General features: G+C 38.9%; 1 protein-coding gene across 1 annotated transcript in view; it reads right to left on the minus strand.

The window, feature by feature from the left end:
* The window catches only part of TOPAZ1 (testis and ovary specific TOPAZ 1), a 146660-nt gene extending 128339 nt beyond the window's left edge, over window positions 1-18321 (minus strand). The window contains 4 exon segments of the mRNA XM_007949675.1: window positions 14849-17100; window positions 17103-17192; window positions 17194-17330; window positions 18114-18321. Of these exon segments, the coding sequence (XP_007947866.1) occupies window positions 14849-17100; window positions 17103-17192; window positions 17194-17330; window positions 18114-18321 (2687 nt within the window).
* Between the last annotated feature and the right edge of the window lie 1762 nt (window positions 18322-20083).

Here is a 20083-nt window from a genome sequence, read left to right on the forward strand (position 1 = left end):
AGTATAGCAGGGATTGTGGGGCTGGTGCGGGATCGGGCAGTGTTTCGTTCTGCTGTGCATGGGGTCGCTATGAGTCGGAAACGACTCGATGGCACTTAACAACAACAACAACAACGACTAGTACACCACATAATCCTCAGCCTATATGGCTATGAGACCAGAAGAACTAGATGGTGCCCAGCTACCACTGTCAACCACTCAGAGGGGTATTTATGGAGGGGATCCTGGATAGATAGGGAGAACAATGTGGAACAAATATCAAAATCATTTGTAAAACAAAAAACAGGGGACCAGGTTTGCCGGTCTGATAGAGCCTGGTGGAACCACTGAGACTATGGGCTCTAGCTGCCCTTCACGTCTGGAACTTAACCCACACCTGTGGCTTCCAGACAAACAAAAGACAGGCACATGAGTTAAACATGTATCTGAGGTAGATACACTCCTTGGAGAGAATAATCATGGGAGAAAGAAGGGCTGTTTATGTAGAGAGAGACAGTTCAGGGGGCAGGAGTGCATGGAGGGATGGACACAGGGAAGAGGTAACTATCTGGAGGAAGTGGGAGGGGAGCTGTTGCATTGGGGTAAATTGTAGTCAATGTCATGAGACAACGTGTGTGTGAACTGCTGTATGGAAAGTGAATCTGCTCTGAAAACTTTCACCCATATCACAGTTAAAAAAAAAAAAAGAAGAATGTACAGTCTGCAAAACACTGCATAATATGGATGAACTTTGAGGACATTATGCTCAGTGAAATAAGTCAATCACAATTGGACAAATATAGTATTAGTTTGTTGTTGTGGAGGGTCAAGGAAAGGTTTATAAATGGAGGTAAACTTTCTTTGTTTTTTGCCAGGGGTGGGAGGAGAAGTGAGGGAACACTGCAAAAAAAAAAAAAATGCATTGACCCATGTCACTTTAGTTTTCTGTATTTCACTGTACATAAATTATATTTCAAGAAAATGCATTAAAAAAAATGAAGGATTGTTGTTTTGGTTAGGTGTCATTGAGTCAATTCTGACTCATAGCAACTCCATGCACAACAGAAAAAAACACTGCCCAGTGCTATGTCATCCTCACAATCGTTGCTATGCTTGAGCGCACTGTTGAAACCAATGTGTCAATCCATCTCATTTATGTTCTTCCTCTTTTTCGCTGACCCTCTACTTTATCAAGCATGTTGTCTTTCTCCAAGGATTGGTCACTCTTGATACCATGTCCAAGGTATGTGAGATGAAGCCTCGCCATCCTTGTTTCTAAGGTGCATTCAGGCTGTACTTCTACCAAGATAGATTTGTTCATTCTTCTGGCAGTCTATGGTATACTCAGTATTTTTCACCAACAACATAATTTAAAGGTATCATTAATTCTTCTTTTGTCTTTCTCATTCATCATCCAAATTTCACATGCTTATGAGGCAACTGAAAATACCATGGCCTAGTTTAAAAAATATCCTGATACTGGTATAACAGACACCTAGACCAATGGACCAGAATTGAGAACCCAGAAGTAAATCCATCTACCTATGGACAGCTTTGACAAAGGATTAAAGCCCATTAAATGGGGAAGAGACAGTCTCTTTAACAAAAGGTGCTGGAAAAACTGGGTATCCATTTACAGAAAAATAAAATAGGTCCCACATCTCATCATAAACATAAACAAACTAAAGTTGGATTTAAGACCTGAATGTAAAACCTAAAACAATAAAGACAATGAAAGAAAAAATAGGGACAAATTTTGGGACTCTAATACATAGCATAAATACTATCAAACATACCCACAAACTCACAAACACCAGAAGACAAAATAGATGACTGGAAACTCCAAAAAATTAGAATCTTAAGTATATCAAAAATTTCACCAAAATAGTAAAAAGAGAACCCACTGACTGGGAAAAAATTTTTTTGGAAACACCACATTGGTCAAAGGGCTAATCTCTAAAATTTACAGAAAACTTCAACACCTCAACAACAAAATGAAAAATAATCCAATTAAAAAATGGGCAGAAGACATGAACAGACACTTCACCAAAGAAGGCATTCAGATTGCTAACAAACACTGAAAAAATGCTCCTGATCACTAGCCATTAAAAAGATGCAAATCAAAACAATAATGAGGTATCATCTCATCCCAGCACTAATAGCAAAATTAAAAAAAAAAAAACAGAAAACAACAAATGATGATGAGGGTGTGAAGAGACTGGAACCCTCATACGCTGCTGTCCAGACTGTAAATGGTACAACCACTGTGGAAAACAGTATGGTCTTCCGTAAAAAGTTGGAAATACTAATACCATATGATCAAGCAATCCCACTACTAAGTATATATCCTAGAGAAATAAGAGCTGTGACACAAACATATATATGTACAGCCACATGCATCACAACATTACCACAATAGCAAAAAGGCAGAAACAACCTAAATGTCCATCAACAGATGAATGGATAAACAAATGATGGTACAAACACACAATGGAATACTAAACAATATTAAAGAACAATGATGAATCGATGCAACATCTCATAACATGGGTGAACTTAAAGGACACTATACTGATTGAAATTAGTGAATTACCAAAGGGTAAATACTGTATGAGATCACTATTGTGAAAAAGTCAAGAAAAGGTTTTCACATTAAAAAAAAATAATAATTTTTGATGGTTACCAGGGATGAGAGGGGAGGAGGGTAAACCACTAACTAGAGGGTATATACATACTGACTTGGGTGAAGGGGAAGGCAATATATAATAAGGAGGAGGGGAGCACAAAATGATCAAGAAAAGGAAGATGCCATGAGGAGTACAAGAATTAAAGGTATCAGAGGTAAATATTAATTCATATACGATTCTGCAATAACAGTAATAACAATAACAATAATTTATGAGTGGATACAAAGACACAAGCTGAACAGGTGTGGGAAGGAGAATGAAACTACACCCATGAATAGGTATAGGTTTAATGGAGGATATTTTTAACATATGTTTTCACATATGTTGTAAATATATCCATGAATATAGTAGAGCATAAACCAAACCAAACTCACTACCATCGAGTCAATTCTGACTCACAGCAACCCCCTTTGGGTTTCCAAGGCGGTAAATCTTTATGGAAGCAGACTGCTCAAGTCTTCCTTCTGCAGTAGCTGGTAGGTTTCAACACCATCCTTCTGGTTAGCAGTCAAATGCCTTAGGAGCTATGCTACCAGAGCTCCTATAGTAGAGCATACAGGATACAAAATGATGTAAACTTCTTACCCATAACAAAAAGACGTGAGGGAGTGTTGCTGGACCCAAGGACTCAGGACCATAGATAGCCTCAGGACATATCAAGGTCCATTAGCACAACATAATCCACAAAGACAATGTTCTACATCCTACTTTGGTGAGTAGCAACTGGGGTCTTAAAAGCTTACAAGCAGCAATCTAGATGCAACAATTGGTGTCTCCTCATCTGGTGTAAAAAAGAATGAAGAAAACCAAAGGCACATGGAAACAATTAGTGCAAGGGATTAGTGGACCACAAGAACCTCAATCTACATGATCAGAAGAACTAGATGGTGCTTGGTTACCACTGTCAACCACTCAGAAAGTGATCAATACAGGAGATTCTGGATAGAGTGGGAGAAAAATGTGAAACAAAACTCAAAAAATCATAACAAAGACCAGGCTTACTGGTCTGATAGAGACTGGTAAAACCCCTGAGACTATGGCCCAGTCGTCTTTCAGGCCTGGAATTGAACTCCTGTGGCTTCCAGCCAAACAACAGACAGGCATATAAGCTGAACATATACACCATGTAGGTATACTCCTTAGAGCAACTGATCACAGGAGATCAGAAGGGCAGTACTTATACAAGGAGAGAGCTCACAGGGTACGAATGCATAGGAAAGAAGGACACAGGGAAAAGGTAAAGAGGAAGTGGGAAGGAGTTGTTACATTATGGGGACTGCAATCAATATCATGTACCAAAATGTGTATGAACTGCTGTATGGAAAATGAATTTGCTCTGTAAACTATCACCCAAATCACAATTAAAAAAAAAAAAAGTAATAAAAAAGCTTGCGAGTAGCTATCTAAGGTGCAACTCCTCTTTCAAAGAAGAGCAAAGAAAATAAAAGACAAATGGAAACTATTAGTCCTAAAGACTAAAGAACTAAGAGAACCTCAGCTTCCTTGACCCTGAGACTAGAAGAACTAGATGGTGCCTGGCTACCACTATCAACTACTCTGAAAGGAATCACATTAGAAAGTCCTGAATAGAGTGAAAGAAAAATACAGAACAAATAAATATTAAAAAGACCAGGCTTACTGGTCAGATGGAAACTGGTAGAACCCGCAAGACTACAGCCCTCGGTCACCCTTTGAACCTGGAACTCAACTCATACTGTAGCTGAATTTTCAGTCATACATTAGACAAGTCTACAAGGTGAACAATAACTCTAAGAAGGTAGACATTCTTTAGAACACTCAACCATTCAAGACCAAAAGGGCAGCATTTGCCCAATGATGAAGTTCAGAAGGCAGGAAGGGTTGGGAGAGAAGGAAGAATGGAAAGAAGAAACAGAAGATGTGGGAAGAGTGATATTACACTGAGGGGAATGCAATAAATGACATGGAACAAAATGTGTGTGAACTGTTGAATGGAGAACTGATTTTCTCTATAAACTTTCAACCAAATCACAATAAAAAGCTCAAAAAAGAGAACATCATGGCATGGGTCAGGTAAAATTTAGTCCTCAAAGTGACATCTTTGTTTTGAACTTTTGCAGATTTGCTCAATGCAATATGTTGTTTGATTTCTTGGCTGCTGCTTCTATGGTGTCCATTGTGGATTCAAATAAAATGAAATCCCTGACAACTTCAATCTTTACTCCATTTATCATGATGTTGCTTATTGGTTCAATCGTAGGGATTTTTGTTTTATGTTGAGGCATAATCCATGCTGAAGGCTATAGTTTTTCATCTACATCAGTAAGTGCCTTTTCACTTTTAGCAAGTAAGGTTGTGTCATCTGCGTATTGTAGGTTGTTAATCCTGATGTTGTCTTCTTCATACTGTCCAGCTATACAGATTATTTGCTTAGCATATATACTGAATAAGTACAGTGAAAGGATACAACCCTGATACACACCTTTTCTGATTTTAAACTACTCAGTATCCCTTTCCACCACTCATCTTTCAGTTTGTTGTACTGTGGTGATTTGCATGTTGCTGTGAGGCTGGAGGCTGTACCACTGGTATTTCAAATACCTGCAGGATCACCCATGGTGGACAGGTTTCAGCAGGGCTTCCAGACTAAGACACATTGGAAAGAAGGACAAGATCATCCACTTATGAAAATCTGACCACTGGAAACCTTAGGAATAGCAATGAAACATCGTGATACAGTGCTGGAAGATGAGCCCCTCAAGTTGGAAAAAGTACTCAAAAGTATGACTTGGGAAGAGCTGCCTCCTTAAAGTAGAGTCGACCTTAATAAGTGGATGGAGTAAATTTTCTGGATCTTCATTTGCTGATGGGACATGACTCAAAATGGGAAGAAACAGCTGTAAACATTCATTAATAATCAGAACATGGGATATATGAAGTACGAATCTAAGAAAACTAAAGCTGTCAAAAGTGAAATGGGACAGATAAAGATCAATATCCTTAGCATTAGTCAGCTGAAATGGACTGATAATGGCCATTTTGAATCAGACAATAAATGGTCTACAGCGAAAAAACAAAGAAGAATATCATCACATTCATCGTCAAAAACAACATTTTAAGATCTATGTAGCACAATGATGTCAGTGATAGGATAATATCCATATGCCTACAGGAAGACCCACAAATACTACTATTATTCAAATTTATGTACCAACTGCAAAGCCAAAGATGAAGAAATTGATGATTTTTACCAAACTCTGTAGTTTGAAATTGACCAAACATGGAATCAAGATGTATTGGTTATCACTGGTGATTGGAATGCAAAAGTTGGAAATATAAGAGAATCATGAGCATTGGAAAACATGGCCTTGGTAGAGATATCATAGAAACAGAAAGAGATAGATCCAGATAGAAATGATGCTGGAGATTGCACAACAGAATTTTGCAAGACCAATGACTTAATTCATGCAAATACCTTTTTCAACAACTTATATGGCAGCTATATACGTGGACATACAGAAGGAATGCAGAGGAATCCAATCAACTCTATCTGTGGAAAGAGGTGATGGAAAAAGTCAATGTCATCAGTCAAAACAAGGCCAAGAGCTGATTGTGGAACAGACCATAAATTGCTCTCACGCAAGTTCAAGTTGAAGCTGAAGAAAATTAAAACAAGTTCATGAGAGCCAAAATATGACCTTGATTTTATCCCACCTGAATTTAGAGACCATCTAATGAACAGATTTGACGCACTGAACACCACAGTCTGAAGACCAGACAAGTTGTTGTATGACATCAAGAACACTATACACGAAGGAAGCAAAAGATCATTAAAAAGACAGGAAAGGAAGAAAAAAGATCAAAATCAATGTCACAAGAGACTCTGAAACTTGCTCTTAAATTAAGAGTAGCTCAAGTGAATGAAGAAATGATGAAATAAAAGAGCTAAACAGAAGATTTCAAAGGGCACCTCAAGGCAAAGTAAATATCACAATGAAATGTGCAAAGACATGGGAGTTAGAGGACCAAAAGGGAAGAACACACTCACCAATTCTCAAGCTGAAAGAACCAAATGAAAAATTCAAACCTCGAGCTGCAGTACTGAAGGATTCTATTGGTAAAATATTGAACGATACAGGAAGCATCAAAAGAACACAGAAGGAATACACAGTCACTGTAACAAAAATAATTGGTCGATATTCAACTATTTCAAGAGGTGACATATGATCAAGAACCAATGATATTGAAGGAAAAAGTCGAAGCTGCACTGAAGGAATTGGCAAAAAAACAAGGCTCCAGGAATTGATGGAAAATCCATTGAGATGCTTCAACAAATGGATATAGCACTGGAGGGACTCGTTTATGCCAAGAAACCTGGAAGACAATTACCTGGTCAACTGACTGGAAGAGATCATTATTTCTGTCCATTTCAAAGAAAGGTGATCCAACGAAATGTGCAAATTATCAAACAGTATCATTAACATCACATTAAGTAAAAATTTTGGGAGCTCTGGTAACATAGTGTCTAAGGCACTTGACTGCTAACCAGAAAGCTGACGGTTCAAATCCACCAGCCACTCCTTGGAAGGACGGTTGGGCAATCTACTTCCTTAGTGATACAGCCTAGGAAACCCAAGGAGGGGTCGCTACGAGTTGGGTCCAGCTTAACAGCACATAACAACAACAAGAAGTAAAATTCTGAAGATAATTAAAAAATGATTACAGTGGTATACTCACAGAGAAGTTCCAGAAATGTAAGCTGGATTCAGAAGAGGATGTGTAACGAGGGATATCACTGTTGATGTCAGATGGATTTTGGCTAAAGCAAGGAATATCAGAAAAATGTTTACCTGTTTTACTGACTATGCAAAAGCATTCAACTGTGTGGATAATAACACATTATGTATAGCATTGCAAAGAATGGAAATTCCAGAACACTTGTTTTCATGAGGAACCTGTATGGAGACAAGGAGGCAAGGGAAGAGAATAATGGAATACTGCATGGTTTAAAATTAGAAAGGGTGTGCATCAGGGTTGTATACTTTCACTATACTTATTCAATCTGGATGCTGAGCAAATAACCCAGGAAGCTGGACTGTATGAAGAACATGGCATCAGGATTGGAGAAAGACTTGTTAACAATCTGCTATATGCAGATGACACACCTTGCTTGCTGAAAGTGCAAAGGGCTTGTAGCACTTCATGATGAACATCAAAGACTACAGTGTTCAATATGGATTACACGTGAACATAAAGAAAACAAAAATCCTCATAAGTGGACCAATAAGCAACATCATGATAAACAGAGAAAAGACTGAAATTGTCAAGGTTTTCATTTTACTTGGATCCACAATCAACTCCCAGGGGAGCAGCAGTCAAGAAATCAGATGTCATATCACACTGGGCAAATCTGCTGCAAAAGATCTCTTTAAAGTGTTAAGAAGCAAAGATGTCACTTTGAGGACCCAGGTGTGCCTGACCCAAGCCATGGTAATTTCAATCATCCTATGGGCACGTGAAAGCTAGACAACAAATAGGGACAATTGAAGAAGAGTTGATGCCTTTGAATTGTGGTATGTATTCCTTCCATTTTCTTTGATACTTCCTGCATCATTCAATTTCTTCCCCATAGAATCCTTCAGTATTGCAACTCGAGGCTTGAATTTTTCCTTCAGTACTTTCAGCTTGACAAATGCTGGGCAAGTTCTTCCTTTTTAGTTTTTTAACTCCAAGCCTTTGCACATTTACCTGAGGTAGATACACTCCCTGGAGATAACAATCATGGGAGAATAGAAGGGCTGTGTATGCACAGGGAGACAGCTCAGGGGGCAGGACTGCATGAAGGGAAGGACATTGGGAAGAGGTAACTATGGGAGGAAGGGGGAGGGGAGCTGTTGCATTGTGGTAAATTGTAGTCAAAGTCATGAGACAAAGTCTATGTGGACTACTGTATGGAAAGTGAATTTGCTCTGTAAACTTTCACCCAAATCATAATTTTTTTTAAAAAAAGGTCTCAGCTCTGACACTTATTACCTGTGTGTCCTCCTTTTGGAAAGTTATTCACTTTGATTCAATCTTAATGCTAGTGAGAGTTCCAATGTCAAAACTGTTTCACTAAACAATATAAGTAATGTGTCTAACACAGGACAGACACTAACATCAGTTCTTACAATTAAATGTAATTTGTAGCATTGTTTCAAATTTCATTGGAGAGACCAGAACAAAGTAAACTTCTTGAAAGAAAGGCTGAGTTCAAATACATAAGGAGGGGGGTGAGGAGAGAGAGAGAATAACCTTTACTTATGATGGAAATCATATCTTTGTCAACTGGTATGGTAAAACTGGTGATCAGACTACTGTACTCTAGAAGGCTAAGCTCCTGGGGAACAAACTGGGTTTAAATCAGATTTTCCCATGATGGACCTATGCTAGGCATGGGTCTAATGGGACTCCAATGCCTTGGTAAAAGTGGTTAAATTTTTATTTTCTGTGTATTGGTGCCAGGTGTTTTTCCCCCATAGAATTCTGTGTTTATATTAACTGGTTCCAGAATCTACAATGCTTCCTTACAGATTTAAGTCCAAGTTGTGAAGGTGATATGGTTGGAACTCTTGTCTCCCCACTATATTGCCAACATTGATTCTGTACAGGATTAAAATTGTCATGCCTGACTTTCCAGATCTCCATAATCTAGCATCAACCTAATTGCTAAATCTTATTTTCAACTACGTTCAACATCAATGTGGTTTGGAAAGAAAGAATTCACTGTTCCATTTACATAAATTCCAATCTAGGAGCTTGAGAAAATAGCCTATAAGACAGTAGGAATTCATCTTAATTCCCTCCCCTCCCTCAGTGTATGAGGGTCTAGACTTGCAATGGTAAATAGACATGGACATTTAAGGAATCAAAAAGTTTAGCAGACTAGAGACATTTAAAGTATACTGTCATGAGATCAGTGCCATAATTGAGGTAAGGTCCTATGTTGTTCTTGTTAGGTGCTGTTGTGGCAGCTCTGACTCATAGTGACCCTATGTACAACAGAATGAAACACTGCCTGGTCCTGTGCCAGCCTCATTGCAACCACTGTGTCAATCCATCTCCTTGAGGGTCTTCCCATTTTGCTGACCCTCCACTTTACCAAGCATGATATTCTTCTCCAGGGAATGGTCCCTTCTGACAAAATGACTACAGTAGGTGAGATGAAGTCTGGCCATTCTTGCTTCCAAGGAGCATTCTGGGTATACTTCTTCCAGGACAGATTTGTTCATTCTTCTGACAGTCCATGGTACTTTCAGTATTCTTCACCAATACCACAACTCAAAAGCATCAACTCTTCTTCAGTCTTCCTTATTCATTGTCCAGCTCTCACCTGCATCTGAGATGACTGAAATACCATGGCTTGGGTTAGGTGCACCTTAGTCTTCAAAGAGACATCTTTGATCTTCAGCCACGGCTTTGATGGTTGGGACATAAATCTGAATAATAGTAGTATTAACTGGTCTTCCTTCTAGGTGTATGGATATTACACTATGACTGACAGCACTGTACTTCAGGATAGATCTTGATACATTCTTTGTGATGATGAATGCCATACCATTCCTCTTCAATTTGTCATTCCCAGCATAGGAGATCATATGACTGTCTGATGCAAAGTGGCTCAACCAAGTACATTTCAGCTCACTAATGCCTAGGATATTGATCTTTATGTGTTCCATTTCATTTTTGAAAACTCCCAATTTTCCTAGATTCATACTTTGTACATTCATGTTCCGATTATTAATGGATGTTTGCAGCAGTTTCTTCTCATTTTAAGTTGTGCCGTATCGGCAAATGGAGGTCCAAAAGCTTTACTCCATCCACATTATTAAGGTCAACTTCTACTTTGAGAAGCCAGATCTTCCCCAGTCATAATCTGAGTGCCTTCTGACCAGAAGGGCTCATCTTCCAGCACTGTATTGGACAATGTTTCAAAGCTATTCAAAGTTTTCTGATAATATATTAGACAGTGTTTCACTATCATTTATAAGGTTTTCACTGGCCAATTCTTTAAGTGGATGGGCCCTTCCTTCTTCCGACTCTATCTTAGCCCTGAAGCTCTGCTGAAACCTGTACACCATGGATGACTCTGCTGGTATTTGAAATACCAGTGGCATAGCCTCCAGCTTCATAGCAACACACAAGCCAATGTAGTATGACAAACTGACAGGCAAGTGGTGGAAGGTGCTATGGTGTTAGGAAAGGCTTCATAACCTTCCCTACACAGCCATATTCATGCCTACCTTTACCTTTTTGCTTGCATTTTCCTCATTATTTCTTTCTCCACCAAAGGTTTCCCCCTTATTAACCTAAATCCACCCAAATTTCAAGATCTGTATAAATTTTAGCTTTTCCAAAATGTCCTTTCATCTCTCTTCTCTAAACTCCTTGTTAGTACCTCAATTTGTATTATTTTTGTTTCAGTCCTTTACTTCCCTCAATCCCCCAGCTACATAGTAATTCCCTTGAATTTCTGGAAGATCTTAAAAGCTCTTAAAAGATCTTAAAAGATCTTAAAAGCTCAATGATGTATTATTCAAATGATATTTTAGAATATAATAAAATGATGAAGATAATCCTATGTTCTAGTACAGATTAACTATCCAGCACTGATTATTACAGACATCTCAGATCATTTCCAACTGTGTTTAAAGGCTAATTCAAAAGTTTTACCAATTTGGCCCATTACACATTTCTAATTCATCAGTTTAAGTTTTAGCAAATGAGTTCTAATAAAGGTTCACTCCCAATCCTTTGGATTATAATACGTACTTTCCTTACGGTGGAGATCTACAATGATAAACATGCTAACATGACTTAAACCCTTGCAATTCTTCCTAACAGGTCTGAGAACACTTCCCCCAACCATTAAGTAAACTCAGATTTGTCCACCTGTTTTAATAGTAAGAGGTAGTCCAAAGTTTCTGTCAATATCTGCCCTGACCTCCTATTTTCTATTTCAATTTCTATAGAGAAGAAACAGACTTCAACCTCTTGGTGTCTTGGGGGCTGTGGGGAGTGGAGTATATGAACTAGGAACTGACAGATGAGAAGGCTAGAACAGAAATCTGAAATAATATATTCTTAAGTCTAATTTAATGATAGCATCATTAATGACTTTCTGTGCAACTACTGACAGATCTTCTAGTTATCATCTCCCTATTTTCCCGTGTTAAGGTTTACCCCAGCACTGTGGAAGATGGCAAAATCGGCATTTCCAGTGCAGAAAAATAAGTGAATATATTAAAATAATTATTGAGGAAAATTTCCAGTTCACTTAAAAACTGAAACTCAGAAGCAGATATGAAAGAAAAATGAAAAGTAATACATGTGAAATTGGATCTTTTGAAGCCAATGACAATAATATAAAAATTATCTGAAGTAGAAACTTGATACTACAAACCAAAATGGCTCATCTTTTTCCCAGGAAAACTGATACATAATTATCAATCTTAAAATGGAGGAAAAGAGAAGGAGCAACAGCAGAAGAAAGCAGTTTCAAGAGGAGCAGTGGAAGAAATCAGTTTGGCCTCAGATGTATCCACTAACACACTCAAAGGAGAAAGCAGAGGAATGATGTCTACACAATTGTTAGGAGGAAAAATGTAAACTAAGAGTTTTATACCAGATAATTTGCTCTTAGACAACGACCATTTTTATGCATCCAAGATCTCACGGAACACAGCAATCAAGAATTCCTTCTTGAAAAAAAAAAAACGCTTTGAACTGTAATTAATTAAGAGATGAATAAAAACAGTAAAGATTAGAGGAAAGTAAAAAGGACTACTAAGCACTGAATCCATTTAAGAACAAACCAAGAGCAAGAATCTTTGTGACTACAGATTATTAAAGAAAAAATAAATGGCACAGAGTTAAAAAGGTAAAATAAAAATGTTTAACAAAAATATAAAAGGCAGGATTGGGATAAAAAGTGAACATGTACTGCTGTGTTCATCTTTCATCAGGAAAGCAAATGCTGCTATCTGGAACAAAACTAAAAATTAAATAAACATACTAATTTTTGAAGCCACCAGCTGGTCTGCAGGATTAAGTTGTATCCGTCTGCATCCATAAAGATTTATAATCTTAAAAATCCTATGGGCAGTTCTACTCTGTCTATAGGGTTGCTATGAGTCAGAATCAACTTGACAGCAGCAGGACTGGTTTTTTGGTTCTTATTAACTTTTGAGAACTCTAGCAAACAATCTCTTATGGTAAAGAAATATACTGGTTCAGCAATTCCTTTAGTTTCACTTTAGTCCTCCCTCTGAATGTATTCAAATGTAAATAAAATTAATGTTTCTGCTAAAAATGGCATGGTTTAATTTTTAAGATTATATCCATGTAAATGCCTAGACAGATGTCTAGTCTGTTATTTTGGATGGAGGGATTTTTGGCCTAATGCCTAAGGCACTTGACTGCCAACCAGAAGGCTGGTGGTTTAAGCCCACCAGCCACTCCTCAGAAGGAAAACTGGGTAATCTACTTCCGTAGAGATACAGCCTTGGAAACCCAAGGAGAGGTTGCTATGAGGCGAATGGACTTGACTGCAGTGAGTTTGAATTTTTTTTTTTTGACACTTTAATGTAATAAACATGGATCATTTTTGTAAAATCAGTTTTCATTCTTAAATAAATAAAACAGTTAATGTCTTAACCTTTAATTCACAACAGGTGTCCTTCTCTACTTTTGGCTATAGCTCTGTTAGCCAATAGAGATGTTAGCTTTTGAATGCAAGAGTTGTTCTATTTTTCCTTTGTATTCCTCAAAGGAAGCATGGTATAACAAAAGTTTTTTTTTTTTTTTTTTTTAAAACCTAACTTTTTAAAACTTTATTTATTAAACCCTTAGGCTTGTCCAGTGCCATGCTGAAACCTTATCCATCCATTCTTTGATTTAATCCTCACAACCCTGAGGCAAGTATTTCTCTTTTTACAAATAAGGTAAAATAATTTGTCCCAAATGTCACATAGCTAATAAGTGTCAAAGAAAAGATTAAAAAAACTCTATCATACTATAAAGATCAAGCTCTTTACCCTTAGTTTTAGAGTAAGACAGACTTGGGTTCAAATCGAGGCTCTGTTACCAGCAGTGTAACCTTGGCCAAGTGAAAACTTGCCATCTTCACTTTTTCCCTTTTCAAAGTGGGCAGATTACCATCCTACCTCATTAGGTAGTTAAATAATAAATAAAGCTCTTGGTGCTGTTATCTGGCATATAGAAAACACTCTATTTGGTGATGATTTATAATTTCTTGTAACACTAAGAACATCAAGATGAGTATGGTATCAGAGAGGTGACTAAAATTTATAAATACTAGAGATATTTAAAGGAGTTCTGGTGGCATAGTGGTTTAAGCATTCAGCTGCTAACCATAAGGTCGGTAGTTTGAACCCACCAGCCACCCCACGAAAGAAAGATGAGGCAGTCTGCCTCTGTAATGATTTATAGCCTCAGAAACCCTATGAGGCAGTTCTACTCTGCCCTAAAGGGTCGTTATGAGTCAGAATTCACTTCATGGCAGTGAGTGTGGTTTTGTTTTGGTTTAAATCAGGTACCTCTGAATTTCAGTGAACTTTTTCCTGTTTCCTTTTAAATTTGTTCACAAAACATTCCAATATTAAAGTATCGTTACATACAAATATAAAATAGAGACTTAAGAATGGTAGTTTAGTAAAATAAAATATAACATTAAGTTGGGGCACACCAAAACAGATTAAGCTCTGACCATGAAGGGTTACTACATGGCTCCATTTCAAGTTACCTCAGCAAGCTAGCCCTATTTGGGGACAATAATCACCATTTTAAAGCCATCCCCATCACTTTAAAAGTAGTATCATGGGGGGAAAAAACAACCTTAAGCTAATTTTTCATTATATATTTATATATAAAATGAAGAAGGATAATTTTTATATATATATATACGTATAAATGAATATATATATATATTTTTTCCTTTATTTCCTTTATATCTACTCTAAGTTTAGCATAAGAACATTTCTGGGTTCAGGATTAATAAATTATACAGTTAAGAAATGACTGGGTTAAAAAAAAAGTAATACAGCAGCAATGTCACTGATAAATTAGTAACACCTAGGAGTCTAAATTGCTTTTAAAACCCCCAACAAAAATCTGCACCAAACAGCATACTTGAACATGCATACCTCAAGTCATCACTTGGTTCTTTTTTTTCTGGAAGTTCCATGTGCTTGGAGTCTGTTGGTGAGTACTCTTCAGCAACACTGGGCTCCAGGCCTATCATGGGGACCTCTGAAGTAAAAGAAAGCTCCCCTTCACTGGAAACTCCAAAAAGGTCTGGGTCATCTTGAATTACATCAATTAAGAGGACATCATCTTCATATGCTTTAAGAACATCCGGAAACTCCATTTTAATTTCTGAAAAGGTCTCAGTCATTTTTTTAGTACTATCTTCAGAGGAAACTGGTTCAAATGTGTCTTGTTGATTACAACAGAAAGCAGTACTTTTCTCTGTACACTCAGGATCACAAGGAAAAATATTATTTTCAACTGTAAGAGAAACAGCTTCCTGGTTAGAAACAATTTTGCCTACTTCAGAGATGTGATTAGATGGTTTATTATTACCTTGCTTTGAGAAGCCTGAAGAAACACTGCAGTTATTCTTACTGTAGAATGAATCAGAACTCACTTGCATTGAAGTTACACTGTTTTGTACACTCCAAGATTGAGGTTCTGATATTTCTATGGAGACATTTTCTTTACTCCAATGTTGTTTTACCTCTGCTACAGATAAATTGTCAAGAAGTTCTAGGGGACTATAAGCTTCTCTCTCTGATGACTTGAGATTTACTTCTTTTCTTTTTTCTGTTCTATTCTTAAGTAAAGGAATTTTAAAATTAGTCAGCCGTCCTGTGTTCAATATTTTAACCAAATCTGGAACTTCAAGTGTTTGCTTAGCAACACGTGCTTTTCGATGAATAGTTTTGCCTGTAGAGTTATTTGCTTCCTGGCCATCCTGGGAAGCCACTGTAAAATTAGGTTTTGTTAAATTCCCTCTATCCTTTTTTTTACTTCCTGTCAAGCTTTGAGTCACATTAGTTAACCGAGTGTCTTGGGCAGTGTTCACAACTATCTCTGGCCCACTTCTGCTCAGCTCCTCTGACCTCACTTTTTTATCACCACTGATTATAGGTTCCTCTATAACCATTAAAGTTGGTTCTGTTGCAGAATCTGAAGATAGACAATTTACATCAGAATCCAATTTTTCTTTGCTTGAAGAGTCAATGTTTGTTTCCGTTATAGAGCTTTGTAACAATACTTTGGAATCAGTTAAGTGAGTCTGATTTGTTGGGTGTTTAAGAAAATCATTTTGACTAAAACTTTCTCCAGACGCAGAAAGAAATAAATTTGATTCTGGCAAGGATGCCTTTTTCCAACATTGGACAGATATTCTAGCACACGAGTAACAAGGCCAAGTTCTTTTACCAGTCATTGGTATTGTTCTGTGACAGCTTAACTTTGATTCTTCAGTTTCATTTCCCAACTCTTCCTGTGAAGATCTTTCAATATGATGGTAATCAGAAAGGTCAAATCTATCACTAGGTGGCTTCACTACTGAGTTTCTTACTAACTTAAAATATTCTTCTGGCTCCATGTTTTTACATACAAAGGGCTCTGAAGCAGTCTTTGTTTCTTCTTTCAAAAGTGGGTCAAGGGTTTTCTGAAACATAGCATTTACATGATGTTCAGGACTTGTTTTTTTCTCTTCTGTTTCTGGGAGACTTAATGAATGATCCACTGGAGAGGATGTGTTATGGTTTACTCTCCTCAAAACTTTGGAAGGGCCTTTTTTAGTGTCTAAAGTTCCTGCTTCTTTACATTGAGCACGCATGAGGTTTTCTTGTAATACCAACTCAGACTTGCTGTACACATTAGAGAAGCTCTTCTCAGTAACTGTTTCATCTCCTTTTTCAGCCAACTTCATCTTTTTCTTTGGTTTTCTCCCAATATTGCTCTCCGCTATTGAATATTTATGTTTTTCACTTTGAAGGCAGGAAAGGAAGCCATTATTTGTACTTTGGTCTAAATCACTGTCTTCAAGCAATAATTTATTTACTCCCATTAAGTTTTCTTCACTTTGTAAAAGCTGAGGAATACTATTTGTATCACTCTTCTCTGCAAGGCTCTTAAGATTTTCATTCTTGGAAGAATTTTCTGCTACATGCATACATCCACCATCAGGTTTATATTCAAGGTTGTTTTCATCATTACAACCCTTAAAATGGGGGAAACAATTACAATCATGTAACTTTAAAATATAATTATTGTCTACTCTAGGTGACAAGCTGTTACAAGAATATTTTGGAGTATTCTTGTACAGTTCATCTTGGAATTCAACCTTACCATTTTGTGCCACTTTATTTTCAGTTATTTTGAGATAACGGAGATAATCTCTAAATTTTTAAGTTTTTTAATCTCAATCCTTCTTCTAATACCTTCTACCAAACCTTCCTCACCCAAAGACTACAAAGAAAGCCATACTTTGAATTTAACTGCATTGCACTGTTTGGAAAGATTCCTAACTGGTTAATGATTCCTTCCTTACCAGGTCAATTCCTGGCTGTGGATCGTCACTGGAGGCTTCAATAACTTTTCTTTTTTCCTTGGCTGATCAAAACAACAAAACATGACAAGAAAGATTTTACATTGAGGAGGAAATAGGAATGCCACTTAAAATTAAAATTTGTGAAGCTACATAGGAGCTGTGGTAGCATAGTGCCTAAGGCACTTGACTGCTCACCAGAAGGCTGGCGGTTCAAATCCACCAGCCACTCCTCGCAAGGAAGGTTGGGCAATCCTACTTCCGTAGTGATACTGCCTCGGAAACCCAAGGAGGGGTCGCTATGAGTCAGGGCTGACTCCACGGCAAAACAACAACAACAACTCATCCTTACTTCCCCGAATAGCTGTATGGAAGTATAGTTTGTTTTTAAATGAAAGACCTATTTTCAGTTAAGTAACAACATAAAAACCCGTATAAATTCTAAGGCAGCTGAATAACCCCTAGCATCATCACTCACACTAGCTAAAATGGGTCATTGGTAAGAATTCCTCCAACAGGATTTCTGACCAAGGGTTCCTCCTAACGGGGCAAACACCTTTTAAAATAACCCGTTTTCCCTCTCATCATGGGCATCAGTTAAGATCACGCAAATTAAAGACTAGCAGTGAAACAAGGATGGAGCTGACAGTCTGAGGTGCAAAAGGCAGAAAGGGAGTGAGCACTGAATGCTTTCTTACTGTGCCTTCCCGATTGCAAGGGGAGCTTGGCTTCCTTCGCTGCTTCTATGCCCGGTTGGTCCGCACTCGACGGGCCCGCTGAGTCCCCCGACAGGCCTCCTGGCCCTTCCACTCGCCGCCTCGCGGCCTTCCCTGCCCTGGACACCTCACTCGACTTTTCACTTTCCACCTTTTCTCTCCCATTCACCCGGACCACCATTCTGTTTTGCCTGTTCTCCTCACACCCCACGCCCTGAGGGCCGCAATCTCCTGCCTCGCCTGGCCCTGGCGCCACCCTTCGGCCTCGTTTCCGCAGGCTCAGCGCTTCGACTTCACGCCTCCGGGCCGCCGCGGGGCCCAAAGAGGGCGACCGGCGCATCCGCCTCGGGCCACCCGCGGTGCCTGCCAGGGCACCTCAGCGCCGGCTACCAGCAGCCACCCGGCCGCGCGAAAGCTGCTACCTCAGCCCGGCGCCTACAGCCCTCGGCCCCGCCCTACACCGCCCCCAACTCTGCCCGGGGCCGGAAGCGGAAATGGGGGTCTGCGCGGTCTGGTCCGCCTAACCGGCAGAAAGGGCCAGAACCGCGCTCATCAGGCACATTCGGGGGAGCCCCTCGTGCCGAGACGAAGGCTGGCAGCGGCTGAGGCAGGGGGTGTCACTGTGCGGGGCTCCCGCTGGGGTGGTAGGCTATATACCTTCCCAGAGACCTTCAGGGTTCCTTCTCATGTTCTAGCTGTTCACAGAGGCCACTGTCGGCGGATGGTCTCTAAATTAAATTCCAAGACTGTTCTTGGAATCTCTGCCCAGCCACCTTCTTGTTAGCCATGCAGATATCCTTTCGGTATACCAGTTGCTCTCCAGTCGATTCTGATTCATGGCGACCCCATGTGTGTCAGAGTAGAACTGTGCTCAATAAGGTTTTCAATGGCTGACTTTGGCAGAAGTAGATTGTCAGACCCACTTCTCTTCATCTCCCACATCCACATTCACTAAATCTGCTTAATGTTACTTTCTAGTATTTGTCAGCCACTCTTCTCTACCATTTTTGTGACAGTGGCCCTCACATTTTCTTTAGTGACATCAGTTGCATCCGTTTCCTAAATTTTATTCATGCTTCCATCCTTGTGCCACTTCAGTCAGACTTACTTTTGCTGCCAAGTAATGTTTCTCCAATAATAGAAGATTCAGGCACTCCCCAGCTTGACCCTTCATGAACTTCCATTCTGCACAGACTAAAAGTAATGAGAAAAAGTATAACTCCTTAATGAGGCCCTTTCTAACATGGTCTCTGCATTATTTAACCAATTTTCTCCTACTGCTGCCACTGTAGGGAAACAATTCATGCTTTGATGGAAAACTGTCCACAGAAGTCACCATTCTTTGATTCTGGTTCTGTGGAAGTTACTGTAAACCAAAAACCAAACGCACTGTGGTGGAGCCAGATCCAACTCATAGCAACCCCTCCTTGAGTTTCCCAGGCGGTGTCTCTACAGAAGTAGATTACCCAGTCTTCCTTCCGAGGAGTAGTTGGCGGGTTTGAACCACCAGCCTTCTGGTTAGCAGTCAAATGCCTTAGGCACTATGCCACCAGAACTCCTAAACACCAAATAGATGAGTTAAATAAAAGCCTCAATGTACATTGAATGATACTGTTGTTGTTAGTTGCTTTTGAGTAGATTCTTGCTCATGGCAACCTCTTCAGAGTAATACTGCTCCAAAGGATTTTCAGGGTTGTAACCTTTCAGAATCAGATCACCAAAGTCTGTCTCTTGAGGCACCCCTGGATGAGTTTGAACTACCAAACTTTCAGCTAGTAGTTGAGTGTTTACCCATCTGTGCTGCCCAGGGACTCCTTCCTATGTAATGCTGACATTTGTTACCTTCAAAATAAGCATTGCTACTAAGATCTTAGTAAAAGACAAAAATTCAAGGGTCCAGCTTCTTTAATCTGAATGAAAACAGATTTTTTTTTTTTTTAAATTGTGATTTGGGTGAAGATTTACAGAGCAAATTCACTTTCCATACAGCAGTTCAGATATACTTTATCTCATGTCATTGACCACAGTTTACCACAATGCTCCCCTCCCACGTCCTCCCCATAGTTACCTCTTCCCAGTGTCCATCCCTCCATACACTCCTG

This window comes from Orycteropus afer, unplaced genomic scaffold, assembly GCF_000298275.1.
Source record: "Orycteropus afer afer isolate SDZICR_OR568_19922 unplaced genomic scaffold, OryAfe1.0 scaffold00250, whole genome shotgun sequence".
Lineage (NCBI taxonomy): Eukaryota > Metazoa > Chordata > Mammalia > Tubulidentata > Orycteropodidae > Orycteropus > Orycteropus afer.